At 39.1% G+C, this 22,108-nt stretch overlaps 1 protein-coding gene across 5 annotated transcripts in view; it reads right to left on the bottom strand.

Moving 5' to 3' along the window:
• Window positions 1-720: 720 nt before the first annotated feature.
• The window catches only part of PDGFD (platelet derived growth factor D), a 138,144-nt gene continuing 116,756 nt past the window's right edge, over window positions 721-22,108 (bottom strand). For all 5 annotated transcript variants that reach the window (XM_034074472.1, XM_034074475.1, XM_034074470.1 and 2 more), the window contains 2 exons: window positions 14,163-14,377; window positions 721-4,221 (listed from right to left, as the gene is read on the bottom strand). In XM_034074472.1, the coding sequence (XP_033930363.1) occupies window positions 4,087-4,221; window positions 14,163-14,377 (350 nt within the window). In that variant the 3' untranslated portion in view covers window positions 721-4,086. The remainder of the gene's footprint in view (window positions 4,222-14,162; window positions 14,378-22,108) is intronic.

The raw sequence follows: 22,108 nt of genomic DNA on the forward strand, positions 1-22,108 counted from the left end.
TGTTCCATGTCAGTGACATTACTGTACAGAACAAGGTGCATGTGCATGAGGACACGCTGCAAAGCTGGGTCCCTGGACTGTGTGCTATCTGTATTTCCTGTATCAAACTGGGCATCTAGTTAATGAAGAGGTAATTTGACAAAAAATTCATCTTCTTATTCAGTTCAAGATCCAGTGAAAGCCTAAGTTTAACACAAGCTATGAAAGATATGTTCCAGATGCAACACGCCAAAAGTTGCATCTGCCAAAGCTGGGGAAGTGCCTGAACTCACAAGGGTGGATTGAATTTCCCCACCTTTAGAGGGTTTGGATTCCTCCAGCTGCCCTGCACACAAAAATTGGGTGCTTAGGTCTGCCTTGATTAAGGTGAGTTGCAAACCTTCAGCCAGTAAGAAGCTGCTTCAGTAGGGTAAGCAAGGACACCTCTGCTGGAGGCAAGCCTGTGAGGACTGAGACCAGCACTAGGTCTGGAGAAGCACCCTGATCTGGCCATGTGAAATGCTGTGCTGCTGTCATGCTGTTTCACAAGGAAGCTGTCCACTCCTTTACTTCAGGGTTCAAACTGGGTTACCCCAAAATTTCACTTCAGTACTTCCCTCTTGCTCCTGGGAATGGCTGCTGAAATTCACAAAGAGATCTAGCATGGAAGGTGTGAAAACATCTTCCAGTAAATGGCAGGTTGTAGTTCATCTGAATTCGGAATAATCACTCAGAGTTATCTTCTTTCAAAAGCAGTATTTATTTTTTCATCAAGGTAAGACACATTACATACTGCATAAAGTAAAAAATACTGCTAGGAAAGCTGCATTTAACTGAGATAACAAAAAATGTATATAGATTGCACTTGAGAAAGTAGGCTCTATCCCAGAAGAATACAGTAAATAAAAAGCTATTGAGTGGTTTGAAATTAAGAATCTTTCTGAACTTCTATTGAAAAGGTATTTATTTTGGGGGGACGGGTTCCAATTCCATCAATAAGATGAATCAGGTTAGTTTCTTTAATAACTTTGCTTTTTAAGTTAAAACAGTATACAAACAACATAACAGTTTTTACATAGACAAAAAAGAGAACAAAGTTATGGAAAAAAATCTCTGCAATTTCTGCTAATAAATAAAAAGAAAACAATGTTGATATTTGGTTTCACCAGGGTCACTGCAGCTCAGGGCTTGGATTTTGGGAATTTTTCTTCATTCACATGTATGTTATCATCCCCACACTGCACCATAAAGCCCATCCTTGACTCTTCTGCACATGCAGTTTGTATGGCAGGTTCCCTTCATTATGAAGTGTCCCAGTAAAATTTTGTGACAAATTTAGTATGTATTTAAGAAAATGAACCCTAATATTAAGCAAGAGGATAAACCCTATTATATGAATCTCTTTACAGCTGCATTTTCTGCTGGACCCTGGCATCTACTGCTGCTTGTATCCAATGTAGTTAGCTAAACTATTAGCTGTTCAGTCTTTAAAATGAGTATTCATACCAGTCTTTGTGTATCTCACTTGGTTGCCCAAATCAGTGTTCTGATCTTGCTACACAGTCAAAAGAGAGAAAGAAAACTTGCCACACTAGGTGTGGGCTAAGGCACACTTTCTCCCAGTTGCTTGCAGCAGTAACTTGGGTTTACAGAAAAGGCTGGATCCCCCCAGATTAGGAGGTGTAAATACCTCTTTCAACGCACGGCTATTGTGGTGAAGAACGGGCAAAGCAGGCAGAGGCTCATGGGAGATGCCAGGCACAGCTGATGTCTGCTGCACGTTTTTCCCCGGGCAGGTGGGAATTAAAGGACCACTCAAAGCATAAAACTATATGAAACTGATGTTTCCCACAACCATTGCTAACTACAAGGGCAGAGTGCTTAGGTATGATTTGGGCATTATTCAGCCAAGAATATATATTGGAGTGCACTGTCTCAAAACCAATCAGTACTGCCAAGGTTTCACATGCAAATTTCTTCCAAAATTATCTAAAAATTATGGAAGGGCTGGGTCAATCTGATTATTAAGCTAGCAACAGCAAAAGACTGAAGTCTCCATTAAACAGTCGTGAACTATGAAACAGAGCTGGCAATCTTTGGTTACAGTGTTGTACTTTTAATGTGGATTGCTTTGAAAAATGATGAATCACTTCCCAAGTCAGCATTCAGGAGCATCTTTAAATAGACATCTGGGAGCCAGAGGGGAAAAATTAATATAAATAATAAAACCCCCACACTTTTTGAATCTCAAAGGTTAAAGTACAGGAAAGAAAGAAACACATTTCTAAGGGATGTTTCAGTAAAGTTTTGCTAAGATTATTAAACATCACTTATACTTGAGCTGATAAAGAAGGAAAGGCAGAATATTAGGGCACTTTTGTAAAAAAAAATTGTAGATTGCTAAAACTTACTGCCTTGAAGGCTTTCAATATTATATTATAGCACATGCCAGTTTCTATTAATTATAACACACTACTGTCAACCTACTTCACTCTTTCAGAGATAGAAACACAAGAGGCAACAGAAACAAGATGAATCAATACAGTCTATGTCTGCTATTAAATATAAAACCTCAGCCATTAAATATGCTGCCCCTGCTACATTCATGATCAAAACTCCAATTCTTCACCAGTTTTAAATCTGTGTTTTACACTTTTGGAACAGCATTTAAGAACTTTTAAAGCTAATTTAGAAGGATATTTTTTCCCTTTTTCAGCTAGAACACTTTCATAATATTTTAAAAGGCATAGGAAGCTATGCTGTAGCTTTTAAAGTGCTTAATTTATTATGAGGTGGTGTTTAATAATATTCTTGTAGAAGTTATTAAATGATGCACATTTTCCATGACAGACAGACATTGCTTAATGAGTTAATATGCCTCAGCAAAATGCAATCAAAAAAGAAATTCACTGTCAACAGTTTAACCATGGCAATACACAGAGCTGAAATAAGACAACTAACCTCAGATAACTAAGATTAATGCATATATGACAAAGTTATAATAATCCATATTTAAAACAAACAAACAAACCAACCCCAAACCAAATAACGATAATTAAATCTCAAGAACAGTTTTGTTTCCCAGTAGTACAACTGCAAAACAAATCAATATTTTCAACAAACAAGTGCCCTATCTTCATTGCCTGTGTGGGGAAACATGACACTCCTCGAACTGCAGCAAGGAATATGCAAGGGGAGGGTTGTCTCTCCCTTTTTATGTAGAAGGGGCTTCTCCTGGGCAACTGTGGGGAGCTCTGGGCAACGGGCAGGAGTCCAGTCCAGGTAGGTAGAGACAACAATCAGCCCCAGTCCACATGGATTTACCTGGGGACTTGGTAGGAGCCCCCTCTTGCAGAAGTGCCTGGGTGATGGCTCCCATGGAATCACTATGGCAAAAGTACCAGCCTCCATACACCCTTACCAGCACCAATGTCCTATCTTATGCAAAGCATCTGCTAATTTCAACACACAATTTGCTCAAGTACAAAAAGTAAGATTTGATCTTATTGGTGTGTTATTTTATATAGTGATAGACCTTCCATGCTACATCTCACTCTGTTGGGCCAGAATGCTGGGAAGTTCCCTCTCAGGGTGGGAGAAGCCATTTTACACTCATACAGGCCCAAATTCTGTCTTCATTTATACCCACAGAACCTTACTGACCACCAGGAGAGCTAGGCAGGTAGAAATGGCAGCAGAATTTGAGTTAGGAACTGGTGAGTGAGAAACAGAAACACAAACACAATGCTATTTCATTGCCAGCTACCACAAATACCTAACTGGTGTTTCATTTCAATGGGCATTGCATGCCTAAGGATTGTAAATGAGCTGAAAATCTCAACCTTCAGAATCTAGCTACAGATAACCATAATCCTATTCTCTTGGATGCTGATACATAAAAATCTATGATATACCTGTTTGGCTGCCATGGCACTTATCAGCAAAGCTATGCTGAAACATAGCGATCATTTTTGCTAATTGCAAAGGCAGGCTAGTAGCAAAGTTCAAATGAATAGTGAGTAAAGGTCCTCAGAGCAATCCTGCTTAAAAGTAAACATCTGGTAAGCTGCAATTAGTGTGTCTGGTTTTCTTTTTTTTCTTTATTTTTTATCGGGGTGGTCTTGAACTGCAGATACAATCACAACGCTCATGGTGATCCAGCTGTATATCTACTAAGGCCATGTTGTTCCTGGTTCTGCCTTTTCTTCTGGGATGGCCAGCCTCAGGGACGAATTTCAGCACCTGAGAGGATCAACAGAAATACACTGATTAGAAAACACTGTTAGATTTGAGGATGAGACTGTTGAGGCCCTCAGGGCACCAACAGCCCTTAATAACCCTAACCAGCATTAATTTGGACACATTTTTTGTTTTACTTCCAGCTTTTTCTTTTTACTCTGTGACATCCTGCAGTACTGTTTGTCCTGGAGCTTTGACAGATTGGATTATTTCCTACATCAGGTATCTTCAGATCGTGCAGTTCCCTAACCATGTCCAGAGTTGCTCCTTTGCATGCAAATTATCAAGCATGTTTGCTTTGGCTCGTATTTGTAGTCTCATACATATTTGAATTGCTTTGCTCCCTCTCTCACTTGTATAATGTTTCCGCTCTGAAGAACAAGGAACACTTTTAAATGCAATTTGAAATTTCTGAAGCACATATCATTAGAATTGGACCAAAACTGAAATGACTGTGTGAGGCAGAAGGAGATGAATGGAGCTTGTTCAAAATATGTGCCAGATCTCATTGTGTTTCTCTGAAATCTGACTTTTGTTGGCTTATCCTAAAAATCTTTGCCTCAATTTAATTTTTTTCTTAAGAATTTACTATGAATAATCTGAAAAAAAAAGGCAAAACCTCAACTAATAAAAAAATTGTTTCCTAGGGAAGTATAAAGGTATAACAGGTTTCTATTGCAACAAAAAGAATCCTATTTGGGTGTATGGAAGAAAATACTAAAAGTGGTTAAACACTGGAGTGGATGGCCCTAAGAGAATGCAGACACCTTGAGGACAGTCAAAATTAACAAGACAAGGCCCCAGCAACTTTCTCTAACTTCAAATTTCTCCCTCCTTTGAATGGGAGATCGAGCTAGATGAACCTCAGGGCTACCTTCCAACCCATATTACTTTATGAATCTGATTCCCTAAAAGTGATTCTATGATACTAAAATGGCCTTTTGGTTATATGGAAAACAGAAATATCCTATTTAATCTTCTGTGACAGTGTAAGTATGGAACTAGACACAGTTGACTGAAACAACATGGACTGGAAAGAGCTGAGGAAGATGGCAGTTTGCAGGGATATGTTTTGCAAGCCCACCATTGGAGGTTGAATTGCTGTGAAAGAGTGCATACCCCCACACTAGTATGGCGGTGCAGATTGAGGGGGGAAATCTGCTGTTTCATTAGTTTGCTGTTGATGGGCCTACGGTAATTTAACAAAATAGATATTTCCAATTTCTGCCCTGAAGCTCAAATACTAGTTTGGATTAGGTAAAACAAATGAGTTAAGACTAAGTACACTAACTCTCACACAGCATTTTTCTTCCCAGATCTCACAGTGGATTGCACAGAACGACATGCATCATTGTCAAACGTGTACAGAAAGGGAATCTGAAACTGATTTGCTCAAGGCAACACACCAGTAGAAAAACTACCAGTGACATTATATGGTCCTTTCCCTTCTGAAATTACTTATTTACTGATGGGGAGCAGAACAAGGAGATTTCAAACATTCACTGACTATATGCAAGAAATCCTGATGGACACCAGGACAATTAACTGTACCATGTCATAAAAAAAAAAAACCAGAGGAACTGAACCCAACCAGGTTGCTGCAATTATTACAGAGATGAAAATAGACTGGATCTTCAAAGATACTTTTTTAAAGAAAATACACTTTTGAAATCAAGTACAGCTGCTGCTGCTGAGCCCATGATAAAATTCTTTATTTAAAGAAGTCTTTCATCAAAACCTGGCAAATTCAGATGATTGTCACTTTGGGTTGGTAGGTCTGCTTTTTTTTCAATTGAGAACAAATGAAAGTATGCAATGGGATGAGAGCAAAGATGTAGTCTGTATTTAAGCTAACAGACCTCCTGACAGCTTGAGGATTTTCCCTGTGTTTTATGTTCAGAAACATGAGCACAGTATATGGGCTTCGCTGATAAGAGTAGAAAAATGAATTTGCAGGCACTTCCCCAGACAAGGTGGAAAACCAGTGTTTGAACACAGCTGAAATTATAGAATCATAAGATCACTGAGATTGGGAAAGACCTTTAAGATCAACAAGGCCAACTGTTAATTTAGCCGTGCCAAGTCCACCACTAAACCATGTCCCAAAGCACCACGTTTAAATATCTTTTAAATACACACATGTGATTCCACCACTTCTCTGGGCAGCCTGTTCCAGTGCCTGACAACCCTTTCAGGAAAGAAATTCTACCTAATATCCTGCCTAAATCTTCCCTGATGCAAATTTCTTCTAGTCCTATTGCTTGTTACTTGGCAGAAGAGACCAACACCCACCTCGCTACAACCTCCTTTCAGGTAGTTGTAGACAGTGATAAGGTCTTCCCTGAGTTTCCCTTCTCCAGACTAAACAACCCCAGTTCCCTCAGCCGTTCTTCATCAGACTTGTGCTCCAGATCCTTCATCAGCTTCCTTGCCTTTCTCTGGACCTGCTCCAGCACCTCAACGTCTCTCTTGTAGTGAGGGGCCCAGAACTAAACACAGGATTTGAGGTGCAGCCTCACCAGTGCTGAGTACAGATTACTTTCCTGGTTCTGCTGGCCACAGTTTCTGATACAGGTCAGAATGCTGTTGGCCTTCTTGGCCTGGGCACAAGTTGGCTTATGTTAATTTGGCTGTTGACCAACACCCCCAGGGTCATTTTCCTCTGGGATCTTCTCAGCCACTCTGCCTCAATCCTGTAGTGTTGCACGGGGTTGTTGTGACCCAAACGCAGGACCCAACACTGAGCTGCGTTGAACCTTATGCATTTGGCCACATTCCATTGATCCAGCCTGTTCAGATCCCTCTGTAGAGCTTTAATAGATAATCACAGAACTGATGTTTGAAGCATTCCACCTAGCTTCCATCTAATAGTTTTAGTTCCAGCTAAATACAAGGGAATTGAAAAGAATCAGCAAGTACAGCCATTTCTTGTGACTAGAGCAGCTGAAAGAAAACTCATTATTCTGAAAATAGCTTCTGTGTATTCATCACATGGTCAGGTCCTTGGAAGTTGAGGAACTACTGAATTAATGAAAACAGTTCACAGAAATTTTGTTCAGAAATTTTATTGCTCCTTTTTTGATGGGATCAGTAGCAGATAGAAAATATAGATGTGAAGAAGATCTGGAATGCTCAGAAAGTTTGTTTTATGTGGGCAAAAAAGAATAACCTTGCAGTTTTCAAATTAAAGGAGCAACATCTGTCACTACAAACCAGAATGTGGTGCCTTGGTTGTTCAAAACATTTCCTCACAAAGAGTACACAACTACAGCCATATCCCCCCAGTGAAACACTGAATTAATTATGGTGATAAAAGTATTAAAGCAATTAAAAAAAAGGCAAAATACTTAGCTTTTGAGCTGGATTGGTAGTGTGAAATAAATATAGGTAGTGCAAAAAAAGGCATCAGGGCCTTGTAGCATTTACTGTGCAAAGAGGTCCATAGAAGTGCATCAGTATGCTGGATGCCATTTTACTCTGTAGATGTGCCTGAGCACCCGAGAGGTTTTGAGGTGAAGTTACTGTGACTACTGCATAATTCTTCTTGGGGGTGGTGGTGAAGAAAACATAAATAAATGTTTACATGGGTTTCCCTGCCAAGAATCTTGCACATTGGTCATGCATTGAATGTGCATGCCAGCTTTTGAAACACTTTACATGAGAGAGAAAACCATCCCAAAAAACAGCACCTAGAAGCTGAAGCCAGAAAAACTCAAGATGGAGTTCAGGTACACTTGTTTAAGTTAGGCTCACTCATTGCTTGGACAGTCCTGCAAGGAACCATGGCTGCCTCTCCAGAAGGTATACAGCACAAGTCTGGGTCTCACTTTGGGGCAGAAGGGTGCTCTTCAGAGGCCTCTGGAACACAGGCAGCCCCTCTAATCTCAATAAATCTGTAAGAGCACTTCATGATGAGGGATGTGGAGAGCAGAGCAGCAATGACTGCAGGGGAAAGGACTCAGATGGGGATAACCTGTTCACCCTGAACTGTACCTGGTATTTCTCCAGTAAAAGCAGCAATAAAGAGGTGACTCCAGAGAACAATTCACCTTAAACACCTATTTCTGGTGGTGCTAGCTCTGATAATTAGGAAAGGAGGCTAAAGGCTCCACTTGCAGCTTTAGATGGGTAGAGTCAGATGAGGTGAACCACTCCCTCGAGCACTCACTGATGTCCCTTGCCATGTGTCATTTACTTTTGAACTCAGAAAATATTTAGCCATGAGAGTCCATGATTGATGATTTCTGCTTTAATAAGAAGCAAGGAGTAATAGGAAACGCAGTAACACTTTCAAATATCATAATAAAAAAAGGGTGTCCAGTTGCTCATATCCATTTCTTCCTTATTATTATTTACTTTATTTTTAGGAGCAATAGTAACATTCTTTGTTAAATTCTTGACCAGCAGTTTAAACCCCAATAGAAATCTCAAGTCTCATTTAAAAACTAGTTGTTATTTTTTCTTTTTATAATTATTAACTTAAGAAGACAATAGATAGTCAATAACATGACTATGGCTTAGCAAATTTCTGGTTAGCTTCATATTCTAGTGATAGAGGATGGAAAGCAACTCTGGATGCTATTTTAGATAGTGAAACTTGTACTTAGCAGAACTTATTTTAAAATCCTGCTATGCAGCATTATCTAATCTCCTTCTGCTCATCTAAAAATACCATCGTTCTAGCATGCAAAACAAATTATATTTGTCTGACATTCATGAAAGAGGAAGCATCAAAAGTGCAAACATTCAACACAGATCCAAATTTTGATAGAGATGAAAAATCTTACTCTTGCAATTTTTGAAAGTTATTTAATCCAAAGGTCACACACAGTTTAGCTGTGCTCTGAGCATAAGAAACCAAGCATTATGGGAATGGGGTTCATAATTTAGCATAAGGACCTTTATTCCAGTAGTAGCATAGCTTAAAATAATGACACAGATCCTAAACTGTATTCTTTCCTACCAGTTATAATTATAGGATATCAGGACAAAAAAAAAGGTTTGCTGATCAGTGGTAGAATTCAAACTAAGGGGTTATCAAATGTAAATGGGATTATTGTTTCATTTTTTTTTTTTTAATTTGTATGAATAAGAAACACCTGATTTTAACACAGGAAAGATGGGAAAAAATTAATTGGCTTAAAATTCAGGCATCTGAAACAGTCACTAAAGCCATGATGCTTTTGATATATGTGGCATCAAGACTCTCACTTTTGATGATCTTGTCATACATAATGGCTCCAGCTATTGCTTTTTTGACCAGATGCAAGGGTTTCCCCTTCCCAAATTGCCACTCTGCCCAGACATGTATTGCAGGATGTCTCAGTTGCTTAACTTCCAGATGTCATCCCAAGAACTTTAATTTCAGTAAAAAATGAACCTTTTTTCTTTCACCACACTCTGTGCTCTCTGTGCTCATCCTGTAACCTAGCAGTCATTTATGACTCATTCTGTTTCCTTGTATTTGCATTCCAAATAAATCCCATTGCTGTTTCTTATATAGCATTTCTATGCATTAACTTTTTTGTTAGTGTAATTCTGTGCCTTTATTACCATAACAACATTTTATCTCCTTTATACATGCACCATCAACTCCAGGACATACAAAATCAGATCATATTCCTTACAGACTGGTTTGATGATGCCTGCTTTATTTAAACTCTTAGCAAATTTCCCTTTTTGTATCAGCAGTATTTGTATGATTTTTGTCCAGTTATCTTATATTTCCCTGTGACAGGATGAGAATTATTGTCTGCTCTCTCAGGTGCCTCCTTAAGGTTTGCTTCCCATTTCTCTGAAAAAAGTTAACCCCCCCCACCAATAACAACAAAAAAGTCTCCACAGCACTGCTATCTCTTTCAGGACAGCAAGAGGTTATGATGCAACCATCCTAACAGTAAGCTAGACCTTGTCATTGACAATTAATTGCATGTATGTCCTGTGAAGGCACCAGAGAAGTTCCAGTCAAAATGGGAGAGACACGTAACATTTCAAAAATGGTTGAAATTCTACTGAACACTTCTATTCACCATACAGAAAGTGAAAAATGCATCAGTCTTTACAGGAAGAACAAGTAGGTAAAAGATGCAATCACTTTAACCACTTGCTTTTTTCTTTACATGCCTTTTAGCTGTGCTGTTCAGCACTGTGTTTCTGGAGGTTTATACACTCTGACAAATTCTGGTTGCTACCTTAAGAGCATTTATTCCTCATGGAAACTCATTTCACATCTCATCAGTTACAGCAATGAGATGGGGAAACTGATTTCTTGTTTCTTGGAGGTATGTGCATGCTAAGGTTGATGGCACAGCCACAGCCTGAGCTGAACTGAGTCCTGGCTTCAGCTCCCCCACATCTCCTCTGGGCTGGGTGTTACCCAGGTTTAGAGTTTCATTCTCTTTAAAAACAGACTTCAGGCATTTCCAAAGAAAAGCACTGCAATGGAAAACACTTTCATTTCAGCTCCCCTTTGGCAAGTCGCACAACAGTAGATGTGAGCATTTGATTAAGGTGTGCTGCAGCCATTTTGATGTATTGTGTTGTCATTCCCTTTCATGGAGCTCTGCTGCATAACTCAGTATCACTTATGGTAAACCGTGCTGAGATGGGTTTTGAGACACTGCCAGCTCTTGGCCTGTTTGGCTTGTGGGGTTCGTGACACTATGTGGTAAGTCATGAGTATCTGTGCATGAGCTGTGATCTCAAGCAAACCCAGAAGCCGTGGAAAAATCACACAGCATCACAAAAGCTTGCAGTTCCCCTTCCCCCTCCCATAAAAGTATCTGTTTACTCAAGTTATGAACCCGTTTACTTCTGGAATCTGCTGGGTGTTTTGGCAAAGTTACAGCAAACTTCGAGGTCACAGAAAAGACCTGAGATCTCATTATTAGATTTCCCAGGGAAATAAAGGAAAAGATGACTCTTACCATGGCTTTCTCATTTTCCCATTTTCCCTGCTGATGCATTACTTCTTACAATTGGACATGGCAGGAAAAAGCTGTACAGTCTGTTCAGGGAGCTGGAGCAGCACTCACAGCTTGGGGAAATTAAAGGCTACACGTGATAACTATTAGTCCTGAGATACTAGGAGGGAGTGCTTGGTGGTGAGTACAGTGTGAGGCTTTGAACAGGAACTAGGGAGGAATTAAAAAATATTAAGAGCATAAGGAGAAGATAAACTTGAGATTTCAGGACTAGAAGCCTCTCTCTCAACAAACATTCTAAGCACCAGCATCCCCACAGCTGCTGGCCTGCAGCTGCTCTAGCACTGCAAGGCACTGACCACAAAGTGGTCAAAAGGCTTCAAAAAGGAGCTTACTACTTCTGGAAAATTTGCCTGCCTGTCTTTCGCATCCAGAAATATTTGTGGTGGTTGAAAGTCATGACATCCTGGATCTGACCAATACCCGGTCAGTGTGATATTCTGGTGACCCAGCACAACATGCTCCCAAACACAGAATATGAAAATAACTGCTTGGTAACATGTTTATAATATCTTTTTTTTATGGCCACTGTCAATATTTGGCTAAGTTCTGATACAGTTGTGACCAATGATTCTTTAGTTTATATTTTACTTCCAGTTCTCTCAGAATCCTTCTGAATTATGTGCCACTTATATTTAAGGGTTGAAATATATAAATTAGTTTCCTTTCAATCTCTCTTGCTCTTTTCTATCTTTCACTGTGTCCTAATTCCCATTTTTTTTCTAAATTAAATTATCCAAAACTTTTGAGCCACTTTCCTTACATATGTTTTTGATGCTTATCTTCTCCTATATTTTTCTTGACGTGTTTTTTTCTGTTTCTATACATATTTTCTGCTGCTGCCTGTATCCTTCTAAGCATCAGTGGTCAAAACCCAATATAAGTACTCCACCAATTTAAGCGCACCATCATATTTGTGTTCCTTCCTGTTCACCTTTATTTCTGCAGAAGACTGTCACTTCCTTTTTTCCTATCATCACTGCAATAAACAATTATTTTCCTGAAGATCTTCACAGTGATTCATTATTCAACTTTTACTTCAACTTTCACCATTTATTTCTCCCTCCTCCCTTAACACATGCCATGTTACATGAATGGTTTAGACTACTCATCCTAACATCTGCTGCTTTTCTAAACTGCATTTAGAAATAGTTACATAGGCCTTCTGAAATCCCTCATAGCCTTCTCTGCTGTTACAAGCGTATTACCTCCTGTGCTAGCTGTCATTTTTGCCACCTCTGTTCACCTCCCTCCAGATTGATCATACATGAAATAGCACTTAATCCATGCGCTGGAGGCACCCACAGATAGCCACTTCCTATGTGGAAAATTGTGCATTTCTTCAACCTCTTTGCTCATTATCTCTTAACCATCTTCTAATCCATGTCTGATCTTGTCTGATCGCTCTCTGAAGGAAATGCCAGGTTTTTTAGCATTCTTGTACAATGTTTTTCTGTATATTTATGCATACATAAGGCATTCTGAGTTCATTTTATCAGTTCATAGTCATCTAAGTGGTTTATACTATTAATTTTTTTCTAATTAACTTTTCTACCACTGAGAAAAGACTTTCTGCTCTGTAATTATCAGGGTCATCCGCTGCATCTTGTTTAAAATTAGATAAACTATTAACTATTCTGTAGCCCTACCTGATGCTGTATTCTGCAGTTAATTGTGATAAAAAAACTCTTCCCTTGGAAAAGAGTAACCACGTGCTCATAGCAAGGCAAAGGTTTGACCTTCAATGGCCGTCTGCTATTGAATTCCTCGTGTCTCCCTAGTTAATGCCTAGTTAATTTTCACTTGAGAGTTAAACCAAGTGGTAAATCAGGTTCTTTTAAGAGATATACGTTAGAAATTAAGTCAGAATGGCATGCAGCCACCTACATTCAGAAAATTGAAAAGATAATATCAAGTAACTTTCCTAGATATGTTCACTTTGATAAACATTGCTCACACTGGATCTGAAAATACTGATTTAGAGACAAGAAGATAAAAATCTGTTTCCTTGTTTCTTTCTTCTCTAAATGTGTTCTGAATGGATGAAAAATAAATCACAGAACCATAGAATCAATGGTTAGGGTTGGAAGGGGCCTTAAAATTATCTATTTCCAACCCCCCTGCCAAGGGCAGGAACGCCTTCCACTAGACCTGTCCAACATGGCCTTGAATACTTCAGAGATGAAACATCCACAGCTTCTCTGGCAACCTGTTCCAGTGTCTCACTGCCTTCACAGTAAATAATTTCTTCCTCATATCTGATCTAAATCTGCCCTCCTTCAGTTTAAAGCCATTCCCCCTTGTCCTGTCACTACATGCTGTTGTAAATATTATAATCGACTTTGCTCTTATGCAAACATAAAGTCTTTTTAAAAAAATGTTGACTGGGAAAGAATCTAAGGCTGAAAGATTCAGCTGCTTCCTACAGGTAATAAATCTGCGTGGAAAAGAGTTTACATGTGACTTAACTGTCATTTCCAAGCATGGTTTAAGACGATGTAGCACAAAGCAAGAGGAAGTGCAACCAAATGTCTCAAGCAACACATGTCTCTATGTTACTAAAAATAGTATTTCCAGTGGTATATATATTCATGTTGTATCAGTCCTTTTCTGGGAAAAATCAGTCCAACATAAGCCTCATTCTTGAAAGACAGCTCAGGAGGATGCTGTAGTAGCATCCACACAGAAAGGCGGCCAAAAGTTCTTTCAAATTTCTTTTAAATCAACTTATCCATAAATAGCTGTTAACTTTAGTGTCTAACATATAATCTCTTTCCACTCTGCTCATTCATCACTTCCAAATACAATTTGTTCAGTTATGTTGTGTCATCAAAGATGTTAATATTATACTTACTTAAAATCAGGCCTTCGTGCCATACATGGCTCTGAGAAAAGCCTTCAGAATACATGCAAGCAATAAATACCCAAAAGTACCAAAGAAAATAAAAAGAGTGAAAATACCTCATGATATTTTTTCACTGTTTTCCCTGACATGCACATGCAGGATTTCCAGTTTGAAGTCCCGCAGCCACAGTTTCCTCCACAACGCTGGACAAGGAGGCATCGGGGGAAGAAAACGACATTTGTCAGCTTCAGTTCCTCCCTTAAATTGACAGAGTAGTTTCTTGGAGTGCAGCTGTAACGTTTCACATCATCATTCAACCTATCCAGGTCAACTGCAATGCAAAAGAAGTTTCATTATTGAGGTTTGACTGGGACATTCCATTGGTTTGAGCCACCCCCCAGGCAGTCAGTAAAACAAGTGGTGTGACACTAGTTGGAAAATTTGTGAACTATAGCAGTGATTTCCAAAAAGACAAACCTAGACCCACCAATTTTAAATCATTAAAGGTGGGCATCCAGGCTCTCATCCTGTGCCCACTGACTCCCATAGCAGAGCTCACACTGACTCTAAAGGTGAAGGGAAGGCTTGCCTGAAATACTGGCAAGAAAGCCGAAGGCTGGTTATTTTATTTGCTTTGTCACTGATCTGTTGGATCCTTGGGTAAGACATTCTCTCTCTTCTACTCTTTTCCCTCCTCTGCTTATACCTGGCTTACTTGGATGATGAGCTTTTTTTTTGTTATTATAGGCATAACTCCTTTTGCCTAACTGCTGGCATTCAAAAGGGAACACTTTAAACAAGGCTATTGCCGTGCTTATTAGAGAAAGGTCTTTGGAGAGTGATTCATCTGTTCCTGACAAGGACATTTAGGACAGGTGGCATGACTTGCTTTCTAAAGTTGCCTGTCCGTATTGTTTATGGATAGAGTCTAGATAATTCTCTTTTAGATGGTCAAATCAATCTAAGCAATATTAATTTCAGCTGGTAAATGTTACTACAATAGGCATACAAATAAATGCAATTAAAACTAATGAACTTCATTCAATGCCAGTAGTTGGTTGATATTTAAATGCCTGATATTCTCTGTGAGATATGTCATGTAAACAAGTAGTAAAGCCAACCATAAAAATAACTTATAGACTATCAACTGTGAGTTTAAGTGCTGTTTCTAGCTTAGCTTGTAAACCTAAAACAAAATAACCCCCCCGTCCATAAATATATTTTCCATAATTGTAACACAGATAAAAGTAAAAAATTTAATGGCTTTCATTTCTCTAGGAGTTTTCAGAGTTCTTTTTCTCTCCTTTTCTGCTTTCTTCTTTTCCTTATGATTCTGCTTATTAAATAAGTGTTCAAAAGCTCAGTAATTCAATCAGGACTGGAGGATATGTTAACTGGTGTTGAGTTCCCACCCCAAACAGTATTTGCTAATAGAAATATGATCAGGAAAATAGGAACTGTTTAAATGAGAAATGAGATAATGGTGTAATGTTGGTGAACACATATTTTCATGGACATGTTTAATAGGTCAGCACCATTTCTGGTCCTGATAGTACATACGCATTTGTTTTACTATAGGCATGTGAAAACCTTCCACAAAGACACCTCTATGACTCAGTCCTTGTCAACACCACAAAGTAAACTGTGGAAAAAGCTATGATTTGTAAACATCATGCACCTTTACATTCTGTTCTGGAGATATTCACAAGGCAGATATGCAAGATGCAACTCATAAATGTTACAAGTGCTATTACAGAAAATCATAGCAGCTTCACTTTTCTGGCAAGGTGTTATCTCAGTCAATGGAAATTTAGCAGATAAATTGTGATTTTATAGCAATTGTGATACATCTTACCATGAAATCTCAGTGGCTCTCTCCAAAGAGCTAGTATCTCTTCAAAAGAGGTATAGATCATCCTCCTGATAGAAGCACAAAATCAATGGGGCTGCTGGTATACTCATGCACTGGGAGAAAAATACACTACAAATGTCCACAGCCAAGACTTAAAAGTCCAGAGAATATTGATTTCTTTGTTTTAACAGATGATATTTTCTTGTCTACTACCATTTTCCAAAGCCACCCCTTCTCACTGCAGGGTCTCAGGCTAATCCTTCTCACAGGGAAGTGTTTCCCTCTACTCTAAAAGTTCTCATCAGGACCTTTGAAACCAGCTTTGCTTGCCAATATAGCAAAGAGGTATCTGGCTACTATTCATTTTAGCCAGTTGATGTGAAGGGAAAATTAACCAGTGTAAAAAGAGGGCAGATAATTTTGTGTCTTCATGATTAATTAAAATACTTGAGAGGAAAGCCTGGATCATCCACACTCATGCATCAGTCCATAGGAATGGGTACTGATACAAGCAAGCTCCTGCCGGGACAGGTTGAACAAGGACTAAGATTGCATTTGCTGATGATGCCTCTCTATACAGTTAGAATAAATCCTTAAAGGCTTAAATCAGCCTTAATTCAGCTGAAGTAAAATAGGAAACAAGGCTTCCAGCAACAAACTGGTCATTAAAGAGGGCCCAGACACAGGTCACATGAACTGACTGACGTCTGTGTCCAGGGGACTGAATCAAATTTGATTTATCACAGATGAAATTTCCCCTCTGTCTCAGTAGTCCCCCTTCCTGCATTGAGCTGATACCTATTATCACTGATGCATTATCAACACAGAAATGAGTCTTTGTAATAAGACTGGCAGAGAGGGAAAGCACCAGCATTCAGAGAGCCAGGGTGGGGGGGCTTTCTGGCAGAGGTCATATTGTATTCATCACAGTGTTACAAATATTAGCTTCAGTACTTGAGCTACTTCATTTAAATGGCAAGGGGTGACCTGGTAAAGGGCTTTCACTGGAGGGAAGGCTTTGTTCACTAGCCTTCAAAACCCTAATTTTGTTGACTTTCAGAAGTCTTTGCAAGGTCTCTTAGGCTGTAGCTGAGTCAGTACTGTGGAGAACTGTTGACTTGCTTGAAGCATAGAAGGGAATAACCAGATAATTAGGGTCATTTTTTTTTCTATGCAGTATGAAGGAATCAATTGCTTTCAGTGGGGGCTCAAAACTTTCGCTGGATGCATTCTTAAGGAATTCTGTAATCAACTGGTAGCAAAATACATTTTATTTAGTGTATTTTAGTATGTTGAACTATATTTGAAAAAATTATGGGAAATTATCCAGTGGAAAACTGCATGAATTCTCCTTGGTATCTTCTCAAGGCATTCTGATCTTGACTTATTAGCATTTTTTGGGACCCCAAATCTCAAAGTTATCAGTTAAGATGTGAATTCTCTGCACTTTGTCATACCTTAGGTATCAGAATCCAGGCTGGAATGGACAAATACAAGATCAGAAAGGGTCTTGAAATAATAAAAATAACTTCAAGCAGCAGAAGAAAGGCTAAATAAAGGGTTTAAGAGATACACAAGTCATCCTCCATAAAAATTCATATGGAGATAAACACCTACGCTATTTTTGACTCTGGTCTCCAGAAATCCACTGCTTGGTGGGACAAGGTGAGCACACAATGTCTTCTGTGAACAGGGTATACTGCACTTTGATAGCATCAGACTGATACACAAGAACACTTCCTAGCACCTAGTTAGCTTTAGACTATGGTTTGCAGTGCTCTAACAAAAGAACACATTTTGCTCTGAACAACTTTCTGCTGAAAGCTTCAATATGCATTTTTCCCTGTCTTGGGATTGTTTTACTGTCTGGAGCCAGTCCATTTCCTCATATAACAATGAGATTTTACAGTAGAGTCAGTTTTATGCATCACTTCACTCCTGTAACTAAAATGTAATCGAGCCTTGGTGTGATTGGTGTGAAATCCTACTGCTTTTCTTATAAGGACTGAAACCACCAGAGTCCTTAATTTAAAACTAGAACTAAAAGGTTCTCTAGACTAGATGCAAATAATTTCAAAGTGTTATTACAGAATGTCTGCATCAGATTTCAATTTAAAGGCAAGGCAGACACAAAAAAATACACTGGAACACTAAATTGGAAAGTTGGGGTGCACTGTCTGTGCCCTCCTCCCTCTTAAACCCTATGTCTACACCCACCCCCATTTCACATAGTACTATGGAATGTGCTTGCCTTGAAACATTGATCTTAATCAGAGGAAAGGACTGATATCAGGGATTGCAGCTAATGCCAAGTTTTATTTAAGAAGAGACAGCCTTAAAGATTCCAGAGAAACCCCGTGCTATTGGTCATTGATTAATTTTAAAAAGACAGGCAGTCTGTTAGGGTTTCTTTTAAGACTTTTTTATTCCAAGTTCATACATGGACCTAACATTGCTATGTCTGTATATTTTACACTTTTTTTCACTCATCAGCCACAGACCAGAGCTGAGGTGTAAGACATGGTAGCCACCTTGCCACAGTATTCCTATACCACATGTCAAGGCCATCTACAAGGCAGGCAAGAAGGATTCGGGCAGCCTAGCCTCATCCCAGCATAAAATAAAGGGGCAAATTCTCCTGAAAGCAATATTCAGGCACATGAATGACAAGAAGGTGACTGGAAACAGCCAGAATATATTTACCAAGGGGAAATAATGATGGACCAGACTGATATTCTGCTATAATGAGATAACTCTTTTAGTGGATGAGGTGAAATCAGCAGTCATCTGCTGGGTCATTTGCTGATTTTTGACAGTGATCCATAGCATCCTTGCAGCCAAACTGTTGAGATATATGGGATAGGTAGACTACAAATTTGGTAGATAACCAGAAGGCCTAAGAAGCTTGAGCAAAATGATCAGCAATTCCAAATACAACTGGTGGGTGGTTACTAGCATGCTCCCCAATCAGTAATGCTGGGGTAAACACTGCTGAAGATCTTCACTAATGAACAATGGAATGATATGAACCCTCAGCAAGTTTGTCAGTGACATCACATTAAGGGAATTTGTCCATGTGTTGTAGGGCTGCCATTCAGCCTTCTGAATCTCAGCAGTCTGTATAAATGTGCTGGCAAGAACCTCATCAGGTTCAGTGATAGCAAATGGAAATTCCTGTGCCTGACACGGAATAACACCATGCACCAGTCCAGACTGGGGATACACTGGTTGAGCAGAAAAAAAGCCTTAGCAGCCTGGTAAGCAGCAGGTTGAACATGAGTCAGCTGTTTGCCTTGCAGTGACACAGGCTGCATGCTGAGCTGCATTAGGAGGAATTTAGCATCAGGTTGAGGGAGATGAATACTCATGTTCATTCAGCTCTTGTGAACCTGCATCTGCAGTACTTTGTGCAGTTTTGAGTCCCCTCCAGCAGAAGAGGATGAACAAACTAGACGTTCAATAACAGGTGACCATGATGGTTAAAATGCAGGTCCAAAACAGCCACAGTGAGGCCTAGAGAACAGTATTTGTTTAGTCTGGAAAGAAGACTAGAGCGGGTTCTAATAATTGTCTTTGGCTGTCTAGAAGGTGCTACTGGAGGCATGGAGTAAGTCTCTTCTTGAATGTGCACAGCAAAAATACAAGGGAAAAAATCACAAGTTGCAGCAAGGGACATTTCAGTGATCTCTAAGAAAAACTAATCACCATGAGGTAGTCTAACACTGGGACAAATTATCCAACAGCTTATGGAATCACTTACCCCTGTTCATATTTTGTGCATCAGCAAGGGATGGAACTGTAGTGTGGTTGGAGTATTGTGTGTCAAGTGGGGATCCAGAGCTCATCATCCATTTTCACGTGTGGCTTAGTTTATAACAAAGGTTGTGCTGCTGTTTTAATTTTGACTTTTGGGTTTAAATATTCCTCCTATAAAGCATGCCATTTCACAGAGAATTATGAATACATAGAACCCTTTCTCCCCAGCATTCACTTTCCACTAGCATAAACTTGTGTGTCAGGGCTGTGACAGGTAGAGAAAAGACATTCATTCAGAGCAGCGCTGTAGCTGACTGAAGCTACAGTGTGGTTGAACTTGAATTGGAAAATGCAATCTCATACATACGATAAACAGTTACGTCTTCCACTGGTTAAATCACCTAAATGCACTGGCACTGATGAAATTATTCTCCATAGTAAATGTTGACCAAACACTGTGGCCTTTATTCTTCAACACATACAGTTAAAGGTTTTCACTGTTCCACTGCACACACTTAATGATACCACAATAAGTACTCTGTTAAATCTACCTGAAAACTATGGTAGATATCCAAGTCTTTCTCTTGGGAGCTGGGGAAAAGATGCTGCAATTTGGATTTACTACAGAATCACAATGCCAAAAACAAACCTCGTCAATATAGCAACTATTATTTTAGAGGATGAGAGATCAGAATTGCAGTAGGATAATAACTGTCCACGTAAAACATGGTTCACAATATATAGGCATATTATAGACTGGCAAACCAATTATTAGCTGTGGCATGGGTCAAGTAGCAAAAGCAGGCCAAACTATGAGTGTCACAAATGGACATAGCTTCATTGAAATCAATGGGATTGAACAGCTTATTCCAGCAATAATTTGCTGCAAGTTTCAGTAACATTTTAAAAAAGGAGTCTAATAAGAAAAGCTTTCACTGCAGTGACCAACAGGAATGTCACATAAACCATGAGGGAAAATCACATTTGTTGCAGAAGGGTAAGAATACAGGTATAGATATGAGTTAGATGATTGTAAAATGAATGAACGTGTGTAGTTTGCGTGCAACATACGAACGGCTCCCAGCTGAAGATGAGTGGAAAAAATATCCTATGTTTTTAAGCATGGGGAACACTTTGCAAGTATTTGAGAAGGTACCTGTAATATTCACATTTCCTGTGAATGAGCAGGCATTCAGCATTTGTGATGCCTGCACATTCTATCTGGTGCACTGAAACTTGCTGGCAGCCATCCCAGAACCTTTCAAGGAAGAGTACATGGATGTTTGTAGTAATTTATTGGCCACTGTTTGCAGCCCCCTGAGAAATTACATTCCTGAAATAAATTTTTAACTTCTTGCTAGACCACTGTAAGTAGTGACAATTAAAAACTATTGTTAAGGACATGGCAAAACTTGCCTGATCTTGGGAACCTGTTTGGACAGTAGAAACATTCCATGCAGACTTGTGGTCTCATCTTGCTACTTCCCTTCTAGAGAACAGTGTGGCTATGCCAGCAAGTGTCTATTTATTTAACCTGTAAAGCTGTCACTGCATACAGATGTTATTGCAAGAATGTCCCACCTGATTAATTTCCTCTGATAGCCAAAGGCTTCATGCATACTATTTCCAGAGAAGAAAATGAACATAGAGGCATGTGTAGTCTTGTTAATTACAAGAATGTATCTATCTACAGGTGCTCCTGCTCCCTAGATTTATTCATAAAAAAAGCCCAAACAATCCCACAGCAAATACAAAATCAATCAAAAAAAAACCAAAAAACTACCCTGAAAAATAAACAACCCCTCAAAAAAAAACCAAACCAACAAATAAAAAGCCGTCAAAATCCACAAAACAACAAACAACAACCCCCCATTCTTTTTATAAAGGTGATCCCTTTCTCTAGATACCACCATCTCGAAATTTCTGTCATGAGAAACGGTGAACTTTTTCTTTGCTTTCTTCATTTGTAGACAAGTAATTTCAAAGGCAGAGATCTTTCAAAACCTATAAAGCTTTTTTCAGTTCAAGGTAAAACTTCAGAATCATAGAATCATAGAATAGTTAGGATTGGAAAGGACCTCAAGATCATCTAGTTCCAACCCCCCTGCCATGGGCAGGGACACCTCACACTAAACCAGATCACCCAAGGCTTCATCCAACCTGGTCTTGAACACTGCCAGGGATGGAGCATTCACAACCTCCCTGGGCAACAGAAGATAAATACAAGCAAGCATGTGGGAAAAGACGTTTAATTGATGGTTGAAACTGTTTACAACAGTATCTCTGAGGAGTTCTGATATTGTCAAGCAGATATATTGGTGCTTTCAAAAATTTAAATTAGAGGGTCAAGAGTTTTCCTTTTAACACATCTGAATACACCTTATGACTCTCTAAAAGAATATAAATCTAGAAATTCAACAAAATTATAGATGTTGGCTGTTTTCTTTTTTGTAT

Source organism: Melopsittacus undulatus, chromosome 2 (genome assembly GCF_012275295.1).
Source record: "Melopsittacus undulatus isolate bMelUnd1 chromosome 2, bMelUnd1.mat.Z, whole genome shotgun sequence".
In the NCBI taxonomy this organism is placed as follows: domain Eukaryota; kingdom Metazoa; phylum Chordata; class Aves; order Psittaciformes; family Psittaculidae; genus Melopsittacus; species Melopsittacus undulatus.